Source organism: Giraffa tippelskirchi, chromosome 3 (assembly GCF_054371585.1).
Source record: "Giraffa tippelskirchi isolate mGirTip1 chromosome 3, T2T-mGirTip1v1.2.pri, whole genome shotgun sequence".
Lineage (NCBI taxonomy): Eukaryota > Metazoa > Chordata > Mammalia > Artiodactyla > Giraffidae > Giraffa > Giraffa tippelskirchi.
Genome location: NC_137277.1, coordinates 138,421,926 through 138,438,523, shown reverse-complemented (window position 1 = coordinate 138,438,523; position 16,598 = coordinate 138,421,926). Strand labels below are relative to the sequence as shown.

Here is a 16,598-nt window from a genome sequence, read left to right as displayed (position 1 = left end):
TCCACACCCATGGACCAAAGAGCCTGGCCGGCTACAGACCATGGAGTCGCAAAGAGTTGGACATGGCTGAGCAACTAACACTTGCACTTCACGCTTTCCACACCCAGACACGGGAACGCTTCAAGGGGCCCAGGCCATTGCTGCCCTCAACTCTAGTGCTGAGATCAGCAGAGGCTAGTGTGATCCTGTGGAGTTACCACTTCTGGGACCATGAAAGAGATCTTTCCGAAAGGGAAGGGTGTTGGACTGGCGGGAAGAGGTTGAGGACATGGGACAGTCCCTGTGGGTCTGTGTGGGAAGGATCATAGTGCCAGCTGCATCCATGCAGGGTCCAGCAGGAAGCAGATGGCACAGTGCATCAGAGTATAAGGAGGGTGTTTTAATAAAAGACATTTACAAAGCATGGGTATAGAGAAACCTCAAGAGAGAATGCAGTCTCCTGGGCCTCAGAACTTCAGAGCTGTTACCACTCCAGGTTGGAGGGGTCGGGAGAGGGAGAGTTACCAGAACCCAAAGATAAGAGAGCTTCCTGACAGCACCTGAGACCTTTGTTCAGTTGAAGGTGACAAGCGGCCTGCTGGGTCCCTGCCAAGAGAGGAGAAGCAGGCCTGCTTCTGCCTCTGACCTCCAGCTGGCCAAACCCAACCAGGAGCAGAGGGCCAGGGGGATTGTTGGCAGTCTGTGCAGTCAGGCAGCAGGGTTGTGAAGGGTGGAGGTGGGTGCTGCAGAGGGATGAGGACAGCTATGGGCAGGGAGCACTTTGTGGGTCAGTTGGAGATTGAAGGCTTTGCTCCTGCTCTGTCCCAGGTGCCTGACCCTGGATGGGTCCGCTCACACTGGGAGCTGATGGTGGCCCTCCTGAGTCCCAGCCCTTGATCCTACACTCCTTTGGAAACCAGGCCCAGGAAACCAGACTTGCGGCCTCTAGACTTGCTACCCCTAGGCAGACACAGCTTTCCCTCCTTGGGGATCCTGGATGTCCCAGGACCTTTTGTGCCTCCTCCTCCTTCTTCTTTTTCTTCTTCTTCTCGAGCCAGAAAATGTAACATCTGGGCCAGGAAACAGGGTGGGGATGGGTCAGTCAAGCAGTAGGTGTGTCTTCCTTGGGAACATGGGGCTTGGAGCAGGCACTCACCCACCTCCAGCTAGGGTCGCCAGGGGCAGAGCCACGCCGATGCCCATAGCCCAAATGAAGTTCTTCCTAGTCCCTGCTGCAGGGAGAGGGGAAAGGGAGAGCCAGTGATTAGGGAGCAGACAGGGCTGTCTCAGCTCCAAGAGGAGACTGCATTCTTTCCTTCTTTTATTCACCCACTCAGTCACTTGTTTGTAGACACTTATTGAGCACCTACTGTGTGCCCACCTACATCTAGAGATGAGTGAAACAGAGTCCCTGATCTCTAGCAGGGAGACAAACCAAAGAGTCTGCTGTGGTGTCCCAGGGGAGCAGAGCAGGGCAGGGCACGGGCTGAACTATCACTGGGAGGGTTGATGAGCTCAGGGTCGACTAGCCAGTCATGAAAAGCTTCTTTGGAAACAGGAATTCTGAGCTGGACTTTGAAAGCTAGTAGTTCAGTTCAGATGGTCAACGAGCCAAACTGTGTTCTAGGCAGAGGACACAGTGTTCAAGGACAGACGCATGAAGCTGTCTGTCCAGCATGTAAGCAGCTCTGTGTGTCTGGGAAGATAGGGGAGCGTGCAGGCAAGCAGGGCCTCCCCAGGTGGGTGCACTTTATCTGGGGGCCACTGGGAGCCACTGAAAGTTATAACAGGGAGTGTCAGAGGTAGATTGGCTCCTTGAGAGAGAGAGTTCTTTGATTGCTGAGTGAGAGGTGACCAGGAGAGGCAGGGAGGCCAGTTAGGAGATTCTGCCACAATCCAGGTAAGAGATGAGGCTGTCTGAGAAGAGGAGGTTGGAAGGATCATATGGTAACATGTTGAAGAATTCTTTAGCAAGACCTGGTGACTATATACTCTGAGTAAGAGAGGGAGATTCCTGGTTTAGGAGGTTGAGGGCTTGAGTGAGACATTTGCAGAGAGGGGGCCTGAAGGAAGAGTAGATTTGGGGGAGTTGAGATGGGTTTGGACATATCCCCAGGCATGCTGACTTTAAGGACCTGACAGGCCCTCTGAGAACATGTCCTAGAGGCAGATGGCTCTATGGCTCTGAAGCTGGACATGTGGAATCCAGACATCCTGGGAGGTGCTACATTCTCCAGGGAGGATGGGGAGCACAAAGGGATCAGGGGTAGACAGAGGAAGAAGACATTCCAGACAGAGACAACAATGGACCTGGAGTGGAGGCAGGGAGGCTGGAGGCCAAGATGGTTGGTTGGCCACTGACCTGGACAGATAACGGGGTCTTGGCAGGTAAGGAAATGTTTCTGGCATGTGGTACAACTGATTACCTCCAATGTGGAGCGGATGTCTGTGAGAGAGAATGGGTAGGAGCCTTAGAGAGCGTCAAGTGCCCCTCACCCCTCACCCAGACCTGGTTCCCAAAATACTCACCACAGGACTCATTGCAGGCTGCCCAGGAGGGTGAAATGGTAGAGAGACTGAGGTGCTGGGGAGGCAGACAGAGCTGGGAGGGACTAGGGTGTGAGCAGGAATCACAGCTGGGAGAAATTGTGGTTAGGTGCCCCAGGCAAGGGGAGGGGAGGGGCCCAAAGGGGGCTGCAGATTGGACTCTGCCTCATCAGGTCTCTGGGAAGTAAAGGGCTGGGTGATGGGCAGAGGCCAGCCCCACCTCTCACCCTTGTCCTTCAGCCCCTCAGATACATCCTCCAACTTCATGGAAAATTGCTGCTTCAGGACACGAACCTCTTCCAGAAGTGATGGTTTATCTGGGTAGAGCAAGAGGGAAGGGGTGTTTTTGTCCATCTTTCATAGGTGGAGTCAATAACCTAACTTTCTTAAGAATAGAAATTCAAACCAGTTTTTTCAGACAGAAATTCTGTAGAGCACACAGATAGATGCTGTGTCCAATCCCACCCTTCGCAACACTGCCCCACCATACGCCAGTGGTCTTCAGGGAATGCCTTGGAGGATCAGGTTTTGTTAACCCAAGCCCTGGGGCCCTAGGATGCTAGGCTTCCTCACCATCTCGAAGCTTCTTAATGGCTTTATCTATGTGAGTGAATAATGTTCCTGCTGCTTCCTCCAAATGGTCTTGACCTGAGAATGGGATTTGGGACAAAGTCAGGGGATTAAAACCCCGGGCCAAGTAAAGGGGTCAGCCGTGATCCCTGGGTCTCCTGGCTGTGCCTCACCAAGGTATGAGTTTTCAGGGGAAGAATGATTGTCCATGAATAGGGAATGGAGGCTTTGGGAAAGTTCTGCGGGTGGCCCTGGGGTGCCCCAAAGAATTTGCAGGTCATAATCTATTAGTGCAGGCAACTCTTGCCAGCATTGGAGGCAGTTCTTCCCATTGGTGATGGGCAGGAGACAGCTGAGCAGGAGAAGCAGCATCTTCTGGGGTTTTCCTCTGGTGCCCTTACCACCTTGCCTGGCAGTTCCACATGGAATACTGGCACCTTGTCCCCCTGGAAACAACATTCTTTTTGCAGAACAAAAGTAAATTCCACAGGATAAGGTGAAAGCCAGTTATGGTGTTACTGAGTCCAAGCTTGTTCTGCTGGCTGCACAAGACAACTTTATTCAGAGAGCTGGTTGACTGAGAAGGTGGCAAACTAGTGTTTCAAAATAACCATCTTGTTGGGGTCTGGGTGCCAGGTTCTTTTATGGATCAGAGATGGGGGGAGATGAGGAAAGAAAGTAAAAAGTTCATTTAATCGTACAAGTATCTCCTAGAATGGCAAACCTCAGGCAGGGGGTTGTGTTAATTTCTTCCTTCCTGCCATCAGGCAGACAGGGTTCTGAACAAAGGCACTTCAGCTTACCAGTCAGGCATTGGGCGGGATTCTCTGAGGCAAGCCGTTATGTGTGAGTATAATAACAAAAGTGGCCAAAGAAACAGATCTAGCATGAAAGAGTCAAAATTGACTCTTTCCTTTTACAATGGCACAAACCAGGGCTTTGGCATCAAACCAAAGTGAGGACTCTGATATCCTTCTCTGAAGATGAAGTCACTGATCATCATTGGCGATGGTTCTTGTGAGGATCAGAGAGATGGCTGTGCCGCTTTGTGATCTGTCCTCAGCTCCCTTGGTGGCATTTACCATATATGCAATAGTTCAACAAGCTGAAATTTGCAGGGCCAGGAGACAGCAGCATAGAGAGAGGGTTAGTTGTTTAAAGAGTCTGAATCACTTTGCTACGTAGAAGTGGTCAGCCATGTGGGAAGCCTGTGGAACGCATATCTTTTCCATGGCACTTATAAACTGGCTACTGTTTTCATGCCTGATCAAAACAGAGGGTCTTCAATAGCTATTCCAATCACAGAGTAGATACTGTAGGCAGAGTGTAGATAGGGAGTGCATGAAAGTACAGAGAGAGAAGCCATCTCTGAGGCAGAAGTTCTTACGTGCAGTGGGCACTGAAGAGATGCAAAATTCCTTACTCTCTAATAAAGAGAAAGCCAGTGGCATCCTTGTCACTCAGCTGATAAGCTTTCCCTCTTCCATGTCTTGCTTCCAACCAGTTTGAGTTCCTCAAGCTGAACTATGGACAGCTGAAAGCCACCAGGCATTTAAGGAGAGCTTTAAGTGTGAACAAGAGACAAAACAATGTCAAGAATTCAAACAAAAGCAAGCAAAAACCACAGGAAAAAAGAAGAGTACAAAGGACATCATGGGAAGCAGAAAAAAACTTAGAAACTCACCATAACTACATAGACAAACTATTGCTTTCCCCAAACAAGAAGAAGCTGTATGTAGAAGAAAAAGTCTGAAAATAAAGTGTTATTGGAGATTAAAAATATAATACCAGGAATTAAAAGATTACATAGATGTGTTGGGAGATAGGCTTTCAGAAGTCTCCTAGACAGAAGTACAAAAATAATAGAGATGAGAAATAGGAAAAGATAAAATTAGATACTCCATGAAGTCCAGGTCTAACATCTAGCTAATATAAGTTTCAGAAAGTAAGAACAGAGAAAATGGAGGGGAGAAAGTTATTTGCAATGAAAGTTGGGTGGGAGGGATAAACATGTACACACTACCATATATAAAATAGATAACCAACAAGTACTTACTGTGTAATACAAGGAATTGTACTCAGTATTCTGCAACCGCTATGATAAATGAATCTGAAAAAGAATGAAGATATTTATATATATATATATCTGAATCACTTTGCTGTACACCTGAAACTAACACAATATTGTAAATTGACTATACGTCCATATAAAATAAAAATTAAAAATAAAAGTTCGGTGGGAAATCTACACAGGGAGTTCTATCCTTAGGGAGAGGGATGTAGAGGGTGGGCATCAAGGTTTTCTAGAAGAAATACCAGCTGAATTGGTCAGTTCAGACTGCAGTAGTCAGATGGACTCAGATGAGAGGGTGATTCTGAATACTGCAGACCTGTTGCTTTTCCGCTGGCTTTGGACATTTTGGGGGTTAGGGGATTGCCTGCTTTTCTCTACTTAGGCAATGTTTCTAGAAAGGAAGGCCCTTGTTCTCTAGAACCAAGGATAGGAAAAGCAGGTACTCCTTTCCCTTGAGTAGGGCTCAAAGCTGTGCAAACATGCAAGCCTCCTGCTTACAGTGTTTATTACACCTCTGAGTTTACCACACCCAGCTTGCATGTGGGGGAGGAGAGAATAGGGAACTGACAGAAATGATACAGGTAGGAAAATTTAGAACTGAAAGACATGAATTTCCAGGTTGAGTGGGCCCACTGAGAAGGCATCCAGTGCTTAGGAATAGGAAAAACTACATCAGGAGAAAAGGGAATCCTCCCTCCTACATTGTGGGTGGGAATGTAAATTTGTCAGCTCCCTCTGGTCATTTGGTTCCTTACCTGGTCTTCTTTACTCTTTTCTGCTTTTCCTTGGCAGGAATTGTCTTCTCTCAAATCAGAAGTCTTAAGGTCCAAGACTCAGACTTGCGTTTTTTAAATTTTTTTATTTTTTATTTTTTTAATAAATTTATTTATTTTAGTTGGGGGCTAATTACTTTACAATATTGTAGTAGTTTTTGCCATACATTGACATGAATCAGCCATGAGTTTACATGCGTTCCCCCTCCTGGACCCCCCTCCAACCTCCCTCCCCATCCCATCCCTCTGGGTCATCCCATTGCCCCAGCCCTGAGCATTTGTCTCATGCATCGAACATGGAATGGTGTTCTGTTTCACATATGATAATATACATGTTTCAATGCTATTCTCCCAGAACGTCCCACCCTCACCTTCTCCCTCAGAGTCCATAAGACTGTTCTATGCATTTGTGTCTCTCATTCTGTCTCGCATATAGGGTTATCATTGCCATTTTTCAAATTCCATATATATGCATTAGTATACTGTATTGGTGTTTTTCTTTCTGGCTTACTTCACTCTGTATAATGGGCTCCAGTTTCATCCATCTCAATAGAACCGATTCAAATGTATTTTTTTTAATGGCTGAGTAATATTCCATTGTGTATATGTACCACAGCTTCCTTATCCGTCTGCTGATGGACATCTAGGTTGCTTCCATGTCCTGGCTATTGTAAACAGTGCTGCGATGAACAATGGGGTACACGCGTCTCTTTCAATTCTGGTTTTCTCGGTGTATATGCTCAGCAGTGGGATTGCTGGGTCATATGGCAGTTCTATTCCCAGTTTTTTAAGGAATCTCCACACTGTTCTCCATAGTGGCTGTACTAGTTTGCATTCCCACCAGCAGTGTAAGAGGGTTCCCTTTTCTCCCCACCCTCTCCAGCATTTATTGCTTGTAGACTTTTGGATAGCAGCCATTCTGACTGGTGTGAAATGGTACCTCATTGTGGTTTTGATTTGCATTTCTCTAATAATGAGTGATGTTGAGCATCTTTTCATGTGTTTGTTAGCCATCTGTATGTCTTCTTTGGAGAAATGTCTGTTTAGTTCTTTGGCCCATTTTTTGATTGGGTCGTTTATTTTTCTGGAATTCAGCTGCAGGAGTTGCTTGTATGTTTTTGAGATTAATTGTTTGTCTGTTGCTTCATTTGCTATTATTTTCTCCCATTCTGAAGGCTGTCTTTTCACCTTGCTTACAGTTTCCTTTGTTGTGCAAAAGCTTTTAAGTTTAATTAGGTCCCATTTGTTTATTTTTGCCCTTATTTCCAACATTCTGGGAGGTGGGTCATGGAGGATCCTGCTGTGATTTATGTCGGAGAGTGTTTTGCCTATGTTTTCCTCAAGGAGTTTTATAGTTTCTGGTCTTACGTTTAGATCTTTAATCCATTTTGAGTTTATTTTTGTGTATGGTGTTAGGAAGTGTTCTAGTTTCATTCTTTTACAAGTGGTTGACCAGTTTTCCCAGCACCACTTGTTAAAGAGATTGTCTTTTCTCCATTGTATATTCTTGCCTCCTTTGTCGAAGATAAGGTGTTCATAGGTGCGTGGGTTTATCTCTGGGCTTTCTATTTTGTTCCATTGATCTATATTTCTATCTTTGTGCCAGTACCATACTGTCTTGATGACTGTGGCTTTGTAGTAGAGCCTGAAGTCAGGCTGGTTGATTCCTCCAGTTCCATTCTTCTTTCTCAAGATTGCTTTGGCTATTCGAGGTTTCTTATATTTCTATACAAATTGTGAAATGATTTGCTCTAGTTCTGTGAAAAATACCAGTGGTAGCTTGATAGGGATTGCATTGAATCTATAGATTGCTTTGGGTAGTATACTCATTTTCACTATATTAATTCTTCCAATCCATGAACACGGTGTATTTCTCCATCTGTTTGTGTCCTCTTTGATTTCTTTCATTAGTGTTTTATAGTTTTCTATACATAAGTCTTTTGTTTCTTTAGGTAGATATATTTCTAAGTACTTTATTCTTTTTGTTGCAATGGTGAATGGTATTGTTTCCTTAATTTCTCTTTCTGTTTTCTCATTATTGGAGTATAGGAATGCAAGGGATTTCTGTGTGTTAATTTTATATCCTGCAACTTTACTATATTCATTGATTAGCTCTAGTAATTTTCTGGTAGAATCTTTAGGGTTTTCTATGTAGAGGATCATGTCATCTGCAAACAGTGAGAGTTTTACTTCTTCTTTTCCTATCTGGATTCCTTTTATTTCTTTTTCCACTCTGATTGCTGTGGCCAAAACTTCCAAAACTATGTTGAATAGTAGTGGTGAAAGTGGGCATCCTTGCCTTGTTCCTGACTTTAGGGGAAATGCTTTCAATTTTTCACCATTGAGGATAATGTTTGCTGTGGGTTTGTCATATATAGCTTTTACTATGTTGAGGTATGTTCCTTCTATTCCTGCTTTCTGGAGCGTTTTTATCATAAATGGATGTTGAATTTTGTCAAAGGCTTTTTCTGCATCTATTGAGATAATCATATGGTTTTTATCTTTCAATTTGTTAATGTGGTGTATTACATTGATTGATTTGTGGATGTTAAAGAAACCTTGCATTCCTGGGATAAAGCCCACTTGGTCATGATGTATGATCTTTTTAATATGATGTTGGATTCTGTTTGCTAGAATTTTATTAAGGATTTTTGCATCTATGTTCATCAGTGATATTGGCCTGTAGTTTTCTTTTTTTGTGGTATCTTTTTCTGTTTTTGGAATTAAGGTGATGGTGGCCTCATAGAATGAGTTTGGAAGTTTACCATCTTCTGCAATTTTCTGGAAGAGTTTGAGTAGGATAGGTGTTAGCTCTTCTCTAAATTTTTGGTAGAATTCCGCTGTGAAGCCGTCTGGTCCTGGGCTTTTGTTTGCTGGAAGATTTCTGATTACAGTTTTGATTTCCGTGCTTGTGATGGGTCTGTTAAGATCTTCTATTTCTTCCTGGTTCAGTTTTGGAAAGTTATACTTTTCTAAGAATTTGTCCATTTCTTCCAAGTTGTCCATTTTATTGGCATATAGCTGTTGGTAGTAGTCTCTTATGATCCTTTGTATTTCTGTGGAGTCTGTTGTGATCTCTCCATTTTCATTTCTAATTTTGTTGATCTGATTCTTCTCCCTTTGTTTCTTGATGAGTCTGGCTAATGGCTTGTCAATTTTGTTTATCTTCTCGAAAAACCAGCTTTTAGTTTTGTTGATTTTTGCTATGGTCTCTTTTGTTTCTTTTGCATTTATTTCTGCCCTAATTTTTAAGATTTCTTTCCTTCTACTGACCCTGGGGTTCTTCATTTCTTCCTTCTCTAGTTGCTTTAGGTGTAGAGTTAGTTGATTTATTTGATTTTTTTCTTGTTTCTTGAGGTACGCCTGTATTGCTATGAACCTTCCCCTTAGCATTGCTTTTACAGTGTCCCATAGGTTTTGGGTTGTTGTGTTTTCATTTTCATTCATTTCTATGCATAATTTGATTTCTTTTTTGATTTCTTCTGTGATTTGTTGGTTATTCAGAAGTGTGTTGTTTAGCCTCCATATGTTGGAATTTTTAATAGTTTTTCTCCTGTAATTGAGGTCTAATCTTACTGCATTGTGGTCAGAGAAGATGGCTGGGATGATTTCAATTTTTCGGAATTTACCAAGGCTAGAGTTATGGCCCAGGATGTGATCTATCCTGGAGAAAGTTCCGTGTGCACTTGAGAAAAAGGTGAAATTGGTTGTTTTCGGGTGGAAAGTCCTGTAAATATCAATTAAATCTAATTTGTCTATTGTATCATTTAAAGTTTGTGTTTCCTTGTTAATTTTCTGTTTAGTTGATATATCCATATGTGTGAGTGGAGTATTAAAGTCTCCCACTGTTATTGTGTTATTGTTAATTTCCCCTTTCATACTTGTTAGTATTTGCCTTATATATTGTGGTGCTCCTGTGTTGGGTGCATATATATTTATAATTGTTACATCTTCTTCCTGGATTGACCCTTTGATCATTATGTAGTGTCCTTATTTGTCCCTTTTCACAGCCTTTATTTTAAAGTCTATTTTATCTGAAATGAGTATTGCGACTCCTACTTTCTTTTGGTCTCCGTTTGCATGAAATATGTTTTTCCATCCCTTCACTTTCAGTCTGTATGTGTCCCTAGTTTTGAGCTGGGTCTCTTGTAGACAGCATATATAGGGGTCTTGTTTTTGTTCCATTCAGCCAGACTTTGTCTTTTGGTTGGGGCATTCAACCCATTTACATTTAAGGCAATTATTGATAAGTATGATCCCGTTCCCACTTACTTTGTTGTTTTGAGTTCGTGTTTAAACATCCTTTCTGTGTTTCCTGTTTAGAGAAGATCCTTTAGCATTTGCTGGAGAGCTGGTTTGGTGGTGCTGAATTCCCTCAGCTCTTGCTTGTCTGTAAAGCTTTTGAATTCTCCTTCATATCTGAATGAGATCCTTGCTGGGTACAGTAATCTGGGTTGTAGATTATTCTCTTTCATTACTTTAAGTATGTCCTGCCATTCCCTTCTAGCCTGAAGAGTTTCTATTGAAAGATCAGCTGTTATCCTTATGGGGATCCCCTTGTGTGTTATTTGTTGTTTTTCCCTTGCTGCTTTTAATATTTGTTCTTTGTGTTTGATCTTTGTTGATTTGATTAATATGTGTCTTGGGGTGTTTCGCCTTGGGTTTATCCTGTTTGGGACTCTCTGGGTTTCTCGGACTTCTGTGACTATTTCCTTCCTCATTTTAGGGAAATTTTCAACTATTAACTCCTCGAGTATTTTTTCATGGCCTTTCCTTTTATCTTCTTCTTCTGGGACTCCTATGATTTGAATGTTGGGGCGTTTCATATTGTCCCAGAGGTCCCTGAGGTTTTCCTCATTTCTTTTGATTCTTTTTTCTTTTTTCCTCTCTGCTTCATTTATTTCCACCACTCTATCTTCTACCTCACTTATCCTATCTTCTGCCTCCGTTATTCTACTGTTGGTTCCCTCCAGAGTGTTTTTTAATCTCCTTTATTTCATTATTCATTATATATTGACTCCTTTTTATTTCTTCTAGGTCCTTGATAAACATTTCTTGCATCTTCTCAATCCTTGTCTCCAGGCTATTTATCTGTAACTCCATTTTGCTTTCAAGATTTTGGATCATTTTCATTATCATTATTCTAAATTCTTTTTCAGATAGATTCCCTATCTTGTCCTCTTTTGTTTGGTTTGGTGGGCATTTCTCATTTTCCTTTACTTGCTGAGTATTTCTCTGTCTTTTCATCTTGTTTAGATTGCTGTGTTAGGCGTGGCCTTTCTGTATTCTGGTAGTTTGAAGTTCCTCTTTATTGTGGAGGTTCCTCACTGTGGGTGGGGTTGGACGGGTGGCTTGTCAAGGTTTCCTGATTGGGGGAGCGTGTGTCGGTGTTCTGGTGGGTGGAGCTGGATTTCTTCTCTCTAGAGTGCAATGGAGTGTCCTGTATTGAGTTTTGAGATGTCTGTGGATTTGGTGTGCTTCTGGGCAGCCTGTATATTGATGCTCAGGGCTATGTTCCTGCATTGCTGGAGAATTTGCATGGTATGTCTTGCTCTGGAACTTATTGGCTCTTGGGTGGAGCTTGGTTTCAGTGTATATGTGGAGGCTATTGGATGATCTCTTATTAATTAATGTTTCCCCTGGCTTTCAGTCTTATTCTTGCAGTAGCCTCAAGACTTCTCCATCCATACAGCATCAATAATAAAACTTTTAGGTTAATGGTGAAAAGATTCTCCACAGTGAGGGATACCCAGCAAGGTTCACTGAGTTACATGGAAAGGTGAAGTGGGGGAGGGGGGATTGAGTTGACCAGGAGGGGAAGAGGGGGACTCAAACGTGGAGAGAGCAGTCTAGCCAATAAGCACTTCCCTCTGTGCTCTCCACAGTCTGGAACCCTCAGAGCGATTCACAGAGATACATAGAGAGGGGGGAGGAAGGTAATAGAGGTGAGCATGAATAGAAAGGGAGGAATCAAGAGGGGACAGAGAGATCTGGGCAGTATTCTGTTCCCGAAGTGTTCTCCAATACCCAGAACACCCTCAGAGATTCACAGAATTGGGTTGAGAAGAGAAGGAGGAGGGTGGGAGATAGAGGTTCCTTGGGGGAGAAGAAAGAGCATCAATAGGGGGAGAGAGTGATCAGGCCAGTGATCACACTCCTGAGTAAAAGTGGGTCCTAAAGATTGGGTTCTTAAATGTACAAAGTTGATATCAAATATGTAAAACAAAGATTAAAAATCTAGAGTAGAGGTTAGACTCTTATAAAACATACAATATAAAAAAAAGAAAACAGTGTAAAAAGAAAAAAACAGTAAAACAGTAAAAAAAAGAAACAGTAAAAAAAGTAAAACAGGAAAAAAACAGTAAAAAAAAGACAACACAAAAGGTATAAGATATTTGTATGCAGTTTGCTTTAAAAATAGTGTGGTTTTTTTTTGCAAGGTAATAGTGGGTTATGAAAATGAAAATTAAAGGTGTAATAGAGGACTTAAAGAAAAAAGAAAGAAAAAAAATGATAATAGTAAAAATATATATCCCGGACTTTCTCTGGAGCTGTTGTGAGCAGTGTGGGGTCTGTTCAGTTTCAGATAGATCCTTGTTCCTGCTTATACTTTTCAAGATCTATAGGCCCCTTTCAATGCAGTCGGTGTTAACTACAGGGATTTTAATCTGTTGGCCTGTCACTTCCAACGCGCTTCCCTCTGTATATTTGGCTTCTGTTTGGAGGTCTCTTCAGTATCTAATTTCTGCCCTGCCACAAAGGGGCAGAGGCGGTCTCTTTAGTTTCGCTTGTTCAGTCGTGCTGTGGGGAGGGAGGAACATTGCAAACCTATATCACTGGCGTGTGTGTGGAGAGCTTGCAGTGTCTCGGCCGCACTGGGTTCGCCCCCGCTCACGGCGTGTGTGCTTTCCCCGTCTACCCTGCTCAGGCTTCAGGTTACTCGGCTGGGGAGTGGGCCCTGAGATGCGTGCACTTCCCAGGTCTAAGCCGCTCAGGTTCAGGCTCCCGGGTACTCCACAAAGGCGCAGACTCGGTTGCACCTGCGGTTTGTGCCGATCCCCAGTTGGAGCAGCTCAGGCAGCCAGGAGTTTAGCGAGTGCACTCTCCCCTGTTGGGGCGGTGCGGCTTATCACCTCCCTGGTCCCCGCCACGGTTTACGGGTGCGCCCGGCTCCGGTGTGCTTTGTGTCGGTTCTGGGGAGCTGGTCTCTGGCTGCGACCCTCCCGGCAGCTGTCGACCCTCTGGGATCTCAGGCAGTCTTTGCTTAGAAACTGGGAGCCTGTTTGCAGTTTGGTAGGGGGTGCCCTCTCTGGGGCCGAGTTTGCCCCTTTCCGGCTCTGGCGGGCCCTGCCTGCCTGCTGTGTCCGGCGAGGGGTGGGGCGGTCCGCAGCCGGCTACCTCTCCTCTGGTATCGCTCAGTCCTTTGTTCTGTGAGCGGGCCAGCAGTGCCTTAGATTTGAGCTTTTTGCGGGATAGTTCTCTCTCTCTGGCTGTCCCACAGTTCAGGTTACTATCTCACGTTAGCTCCCTCAGATTGCCCTCAGGGCGTTCGGGCCCAGTCCTTACCCTAAGCAGTGCCGCCCGCTCCTCTCCATTCAGCCCCCAGTTGCTGGTGGCGGATGCGAGCGTCTGGGGTTCTTTGCTGGAGTTGCCTTTAGGCACGTAATCTGTGGGTTTTATTTATTTTTTCTCCCAGTTATGTTGCCCTCCGAGATTCGAAATCTTCCCCCAAACTCGCCGGTGAGAGGGTTTCCTGGTGCTTGGAAATTTCTCCTCTTTTTCGACTCCCTCCTCGGGACGGGTCTCCGTCCCGAACTCTTTTGTCTCTCTTTTTATCTTTTATAATTTCTCCTACCTGCTTTCGAAGATAATGCGCTGTCTTTGTGGATGCCTGACGTCCTCTGCCAGGGTTCAGAAGTAGTTTTGTGAAGTTTGCTCAGCGTTCAGATGTTCTTTCACTAAATTTGTGGAGGAGAGAGTGGTCTCCCCGTCCTATTCCTCCGCCATCTTAGCCCCCTCTCAGACTTGTGTTTTGGGGGTAAAATGATCAGGATAGGTCTTTAGAGTGCTTTGGTATCAGACCATCAGGAAACCCTCACATAAGTCAGAGTATTCTACAAGATGCAGTCACACCTGGCAGAATTCTACTCTGAGGTTTGGGCTAAAGCCCCTGAGTGTGCTAGAGTCTTCCTTTTTCCTTGGTTTATGCTCTTCCTTTGGGAAAATTTCAAGAAGGGAAAGATTCAGGTGTCAATTTGTTCCTGGCCCAATGCCATCTCCATTCACCCTCACATTCTTAGCTTCAATCTGTGAAAGTGGTACTAATCCTTTGAAGGTACATTTAAGCATCACCCCCACATTCTTAGCTTCAATCTGTGAAAGTATGCTTTAAATCCTTTGAAGGTGCATTTGAACATAGAATCATAGAGACTGTGGGTTGGGGGAGATTTTAATACAACCCATGATTATGATTTGTTTTCTAGTCTCCACTTATTTAGCTTGATTCCTCCCCTAGTTACCCATTTAATTCGATTGTACATTGTGTACTTGGAATAAATAGGAGTCTAAATAATAAATGCAGTCCTTTTCACTTCTAGGCATCTTGGATGTTAGAACTTTCTTCCTTATGTTGAGACACCATCCATCTTGTGCTTCTGGTCATTTGGGCATGTCTAATACCTGTGACACAAGACAACTTATTCAGTGTTTGAATAGAAATTAAGCTGCTTCTTCTGAGACCAAACATCTTTTCTCCAGCCCACGAGCTCTTTGAGCATATTTTAGAATCTGGTTTCTTACCTCCCCCCATTCTGATTTCTCTCCATTTGAACTATCCCTGTTTGCCTTTGCAGGACAGAATGTGAAACTGAATATTCTTTGACCTTTGCAAGGTTTGTATTTGTGTCCTCCTACTTTCCCTACTGGTACAGATTTCCCTGCATGCTTTTTATATTGCATACAATTGGCCCCAAATTTAGTGGCCTAAAACCACAGTCATCTATCATCTCATGGTACAAGTTCAGACTTGATTGAGCCAGGTTCTCTACTCAGGGAGTTGTTCTTGTCAAGCTCGATCGCCCAGTCATGTCTGACCCTGTGACTCTGGAATGCAGCATGCCAAGCTTCTCTGTCCCTCATCATCTCTCGAAGTTTGCCCAAGTTCATGTCTATTGCATCAGTGATGCCATCCAGCCATCTCATCCTCCGATGCCCTCTTTTTCTGTCCTCAGTCTTTCCCAGCATCAGGGACTTTTCCATTGAGTCAGCTGTTAGCATCAGATAACCAAAATACTAGAGTTTCAGTTTCAGCATCAGTCATTCTAATGAGTATTCAGGGTTGATTTCTCTTAATATTGACTGGTTTCACTCCTTGCTGTGCAAGAGACATGCAGGAGTCTTCTCCACTACCACAGGTCAAAGGGATCAACTCTTCAGCACTCTGTGTTCTTTATGGTCCAGCTCTCACAACTGTACGTGATCACTGGGAAGACCATAGCCTTGACTGTATGGACCTTTATTGGCAGAGTGATGTCTCTGCTTTTCAACAGACTGTCTAGGCTTGTCATAGCTTTCTTGCCAAGAAGCAAATGTCTTCTGATTTCATGGCTAGTCACAATCTGCAGTGATTTTAGAGCCCAAGAAGAGGAAATCTGTCACTATTTCCACCTTTTCTTCCTCTATTTTCCATGAAGTAATGGGGCCAGATATCACGATCTTAGATTTTTTATTATTTAGTTTTAAATGGCTCTTTCAGTCTCCTCCTTCACCCTCATCAAGAGGCTCTTTAGTTCCTCTTCACTTTCTGCTATTAGAGTGGTACCATTCATATATCTGAGATCATTGGTGTTTCTCCCACCTATCTTGATTCTGGCTTGTAACTGTTCCAGCCCAGCATTTCTCATGATGTGCTCAGCGTATAGATTAAACAAACAGGGTGACAGCACTGTCAGACTCCTTCCTCAATCTTGAACGAAACAGTTGTTCCATCATTGAGTTCAGTTCAGCCGATCAGTCATGTCTGACACTTTGCGACCCCTGGACTACAACACACCAGGCTTCCCTGTCCATCACTAACTCCTGGAGCTTGCTCAAACTCATGTCCATAAAGTCGGTGATGCCATCCAACCATCTCATGCTCTGTCATCCCCTGCTCCTCCTGCCTTCACCCTTTCCCAGTATCAGGGTCTTTTCCAATCAATCAGTTCTTCGAATCAGCTGGCCAAAGAAATAGAGTTTCAGCTTCAGTATCAGTCCTTCCAATGAATATTCAGGGCTCATTTCCTTTAGGGTGGGCTGGTTGGATCTCCTTGTAGTCCAAGGGACTCTCAAGAGTCTTCTTCAACACCACAGTTGAAAAGCATCAATTCTTCAGCACTCAGCTTTCTTTATAGTCCAACTCTCACACCCATACATGACTACTGTAAAAACCATAGCTTTGACTAGACAGACCTTTGTTGGCAAAGTAACGTCTCTGCTTTCTAATATGTTGCCTCGGTTCAGTTCAGTTCAGTTCAGTTCAGTCGCTCAGTCGTGTCTGACTCTTTGTAACCCTATGAACCGCAGCACGCCGGGCCTCCCTGTCCATCACCAACTCCCGGAGTCCACCCAAACCTATGTCCATAGAGTCGATGATGCCATTCAGCCATCTAATCCTC

The 16,598-nt window shown here is 44.0% G+C and overlaps 1 protein-coding gene and 1 long non-coding RNA gene across 14 annotated transcripts; one reads left to right on the top strand and one right to left on the bottom strand.

The window, feature by feature from the left end:
• Positions 1-358: 358 nt before the first annotated feature.
• On the bottom strand, positions 359-3,507 carry TEX51 (testis expressed 51). 13 transcript variants are annotated; one of them, XM_081581347.1, is made up of 8 exons: positions 3,270-3,507; positions 3,100-3,174; positions 2,747-2,843; positions 2,509-2,591; positions 2,342-2,425; positions 1,140-1,211; positions 989-1,049; positions 359-585 (listed from the first exon to the last, which is right to left on the bottom strand). In XM_081581347.1, the coding sequence occupies exons 1-8, from the start codon at positions 3,466-3,468 to the stop codon at positions 501-503; spliced, it is 756 nt and encodes a 251-aa protein (XP_081437473.1). In that variant the 5' UTR covers positions 3,469-3,507; the 3' UTR covers positions 359-500. The 13 variants fall into 13 exon arrangements, 11 of the variants coding, with proteins under 11 accessions (XP_081437473.1, XP_081437478.1, XP_081437469.1 ...); XM_081581352.1 differs by having other exon boundaries at positions 1,136-1,211; positions 2,509-2,526; positions 2,754-2,843; XR_014079882.1 differs by lacking the exon at positions 2,509-2,591 and having other exon boundaries at positions 1,136-1,208; positions 2,338-2,425.
• An 85-nt stretch (positions 3,508-3,592) lies between these two features.
• On the top strand, positions 3,593-4,956 carry LOC145542478 (uncharacterized). The gene is made up of 2 exons (XR_014079884.1): positions 3,593-3,681; positions 4,601-4,956. It is a non-coding gene; the product is annotated as an uncharacterized LOC145542478 (long non-coding RNA).
• Positions 4,957-16,598: the final 11,642 nt, after the last annotated feature.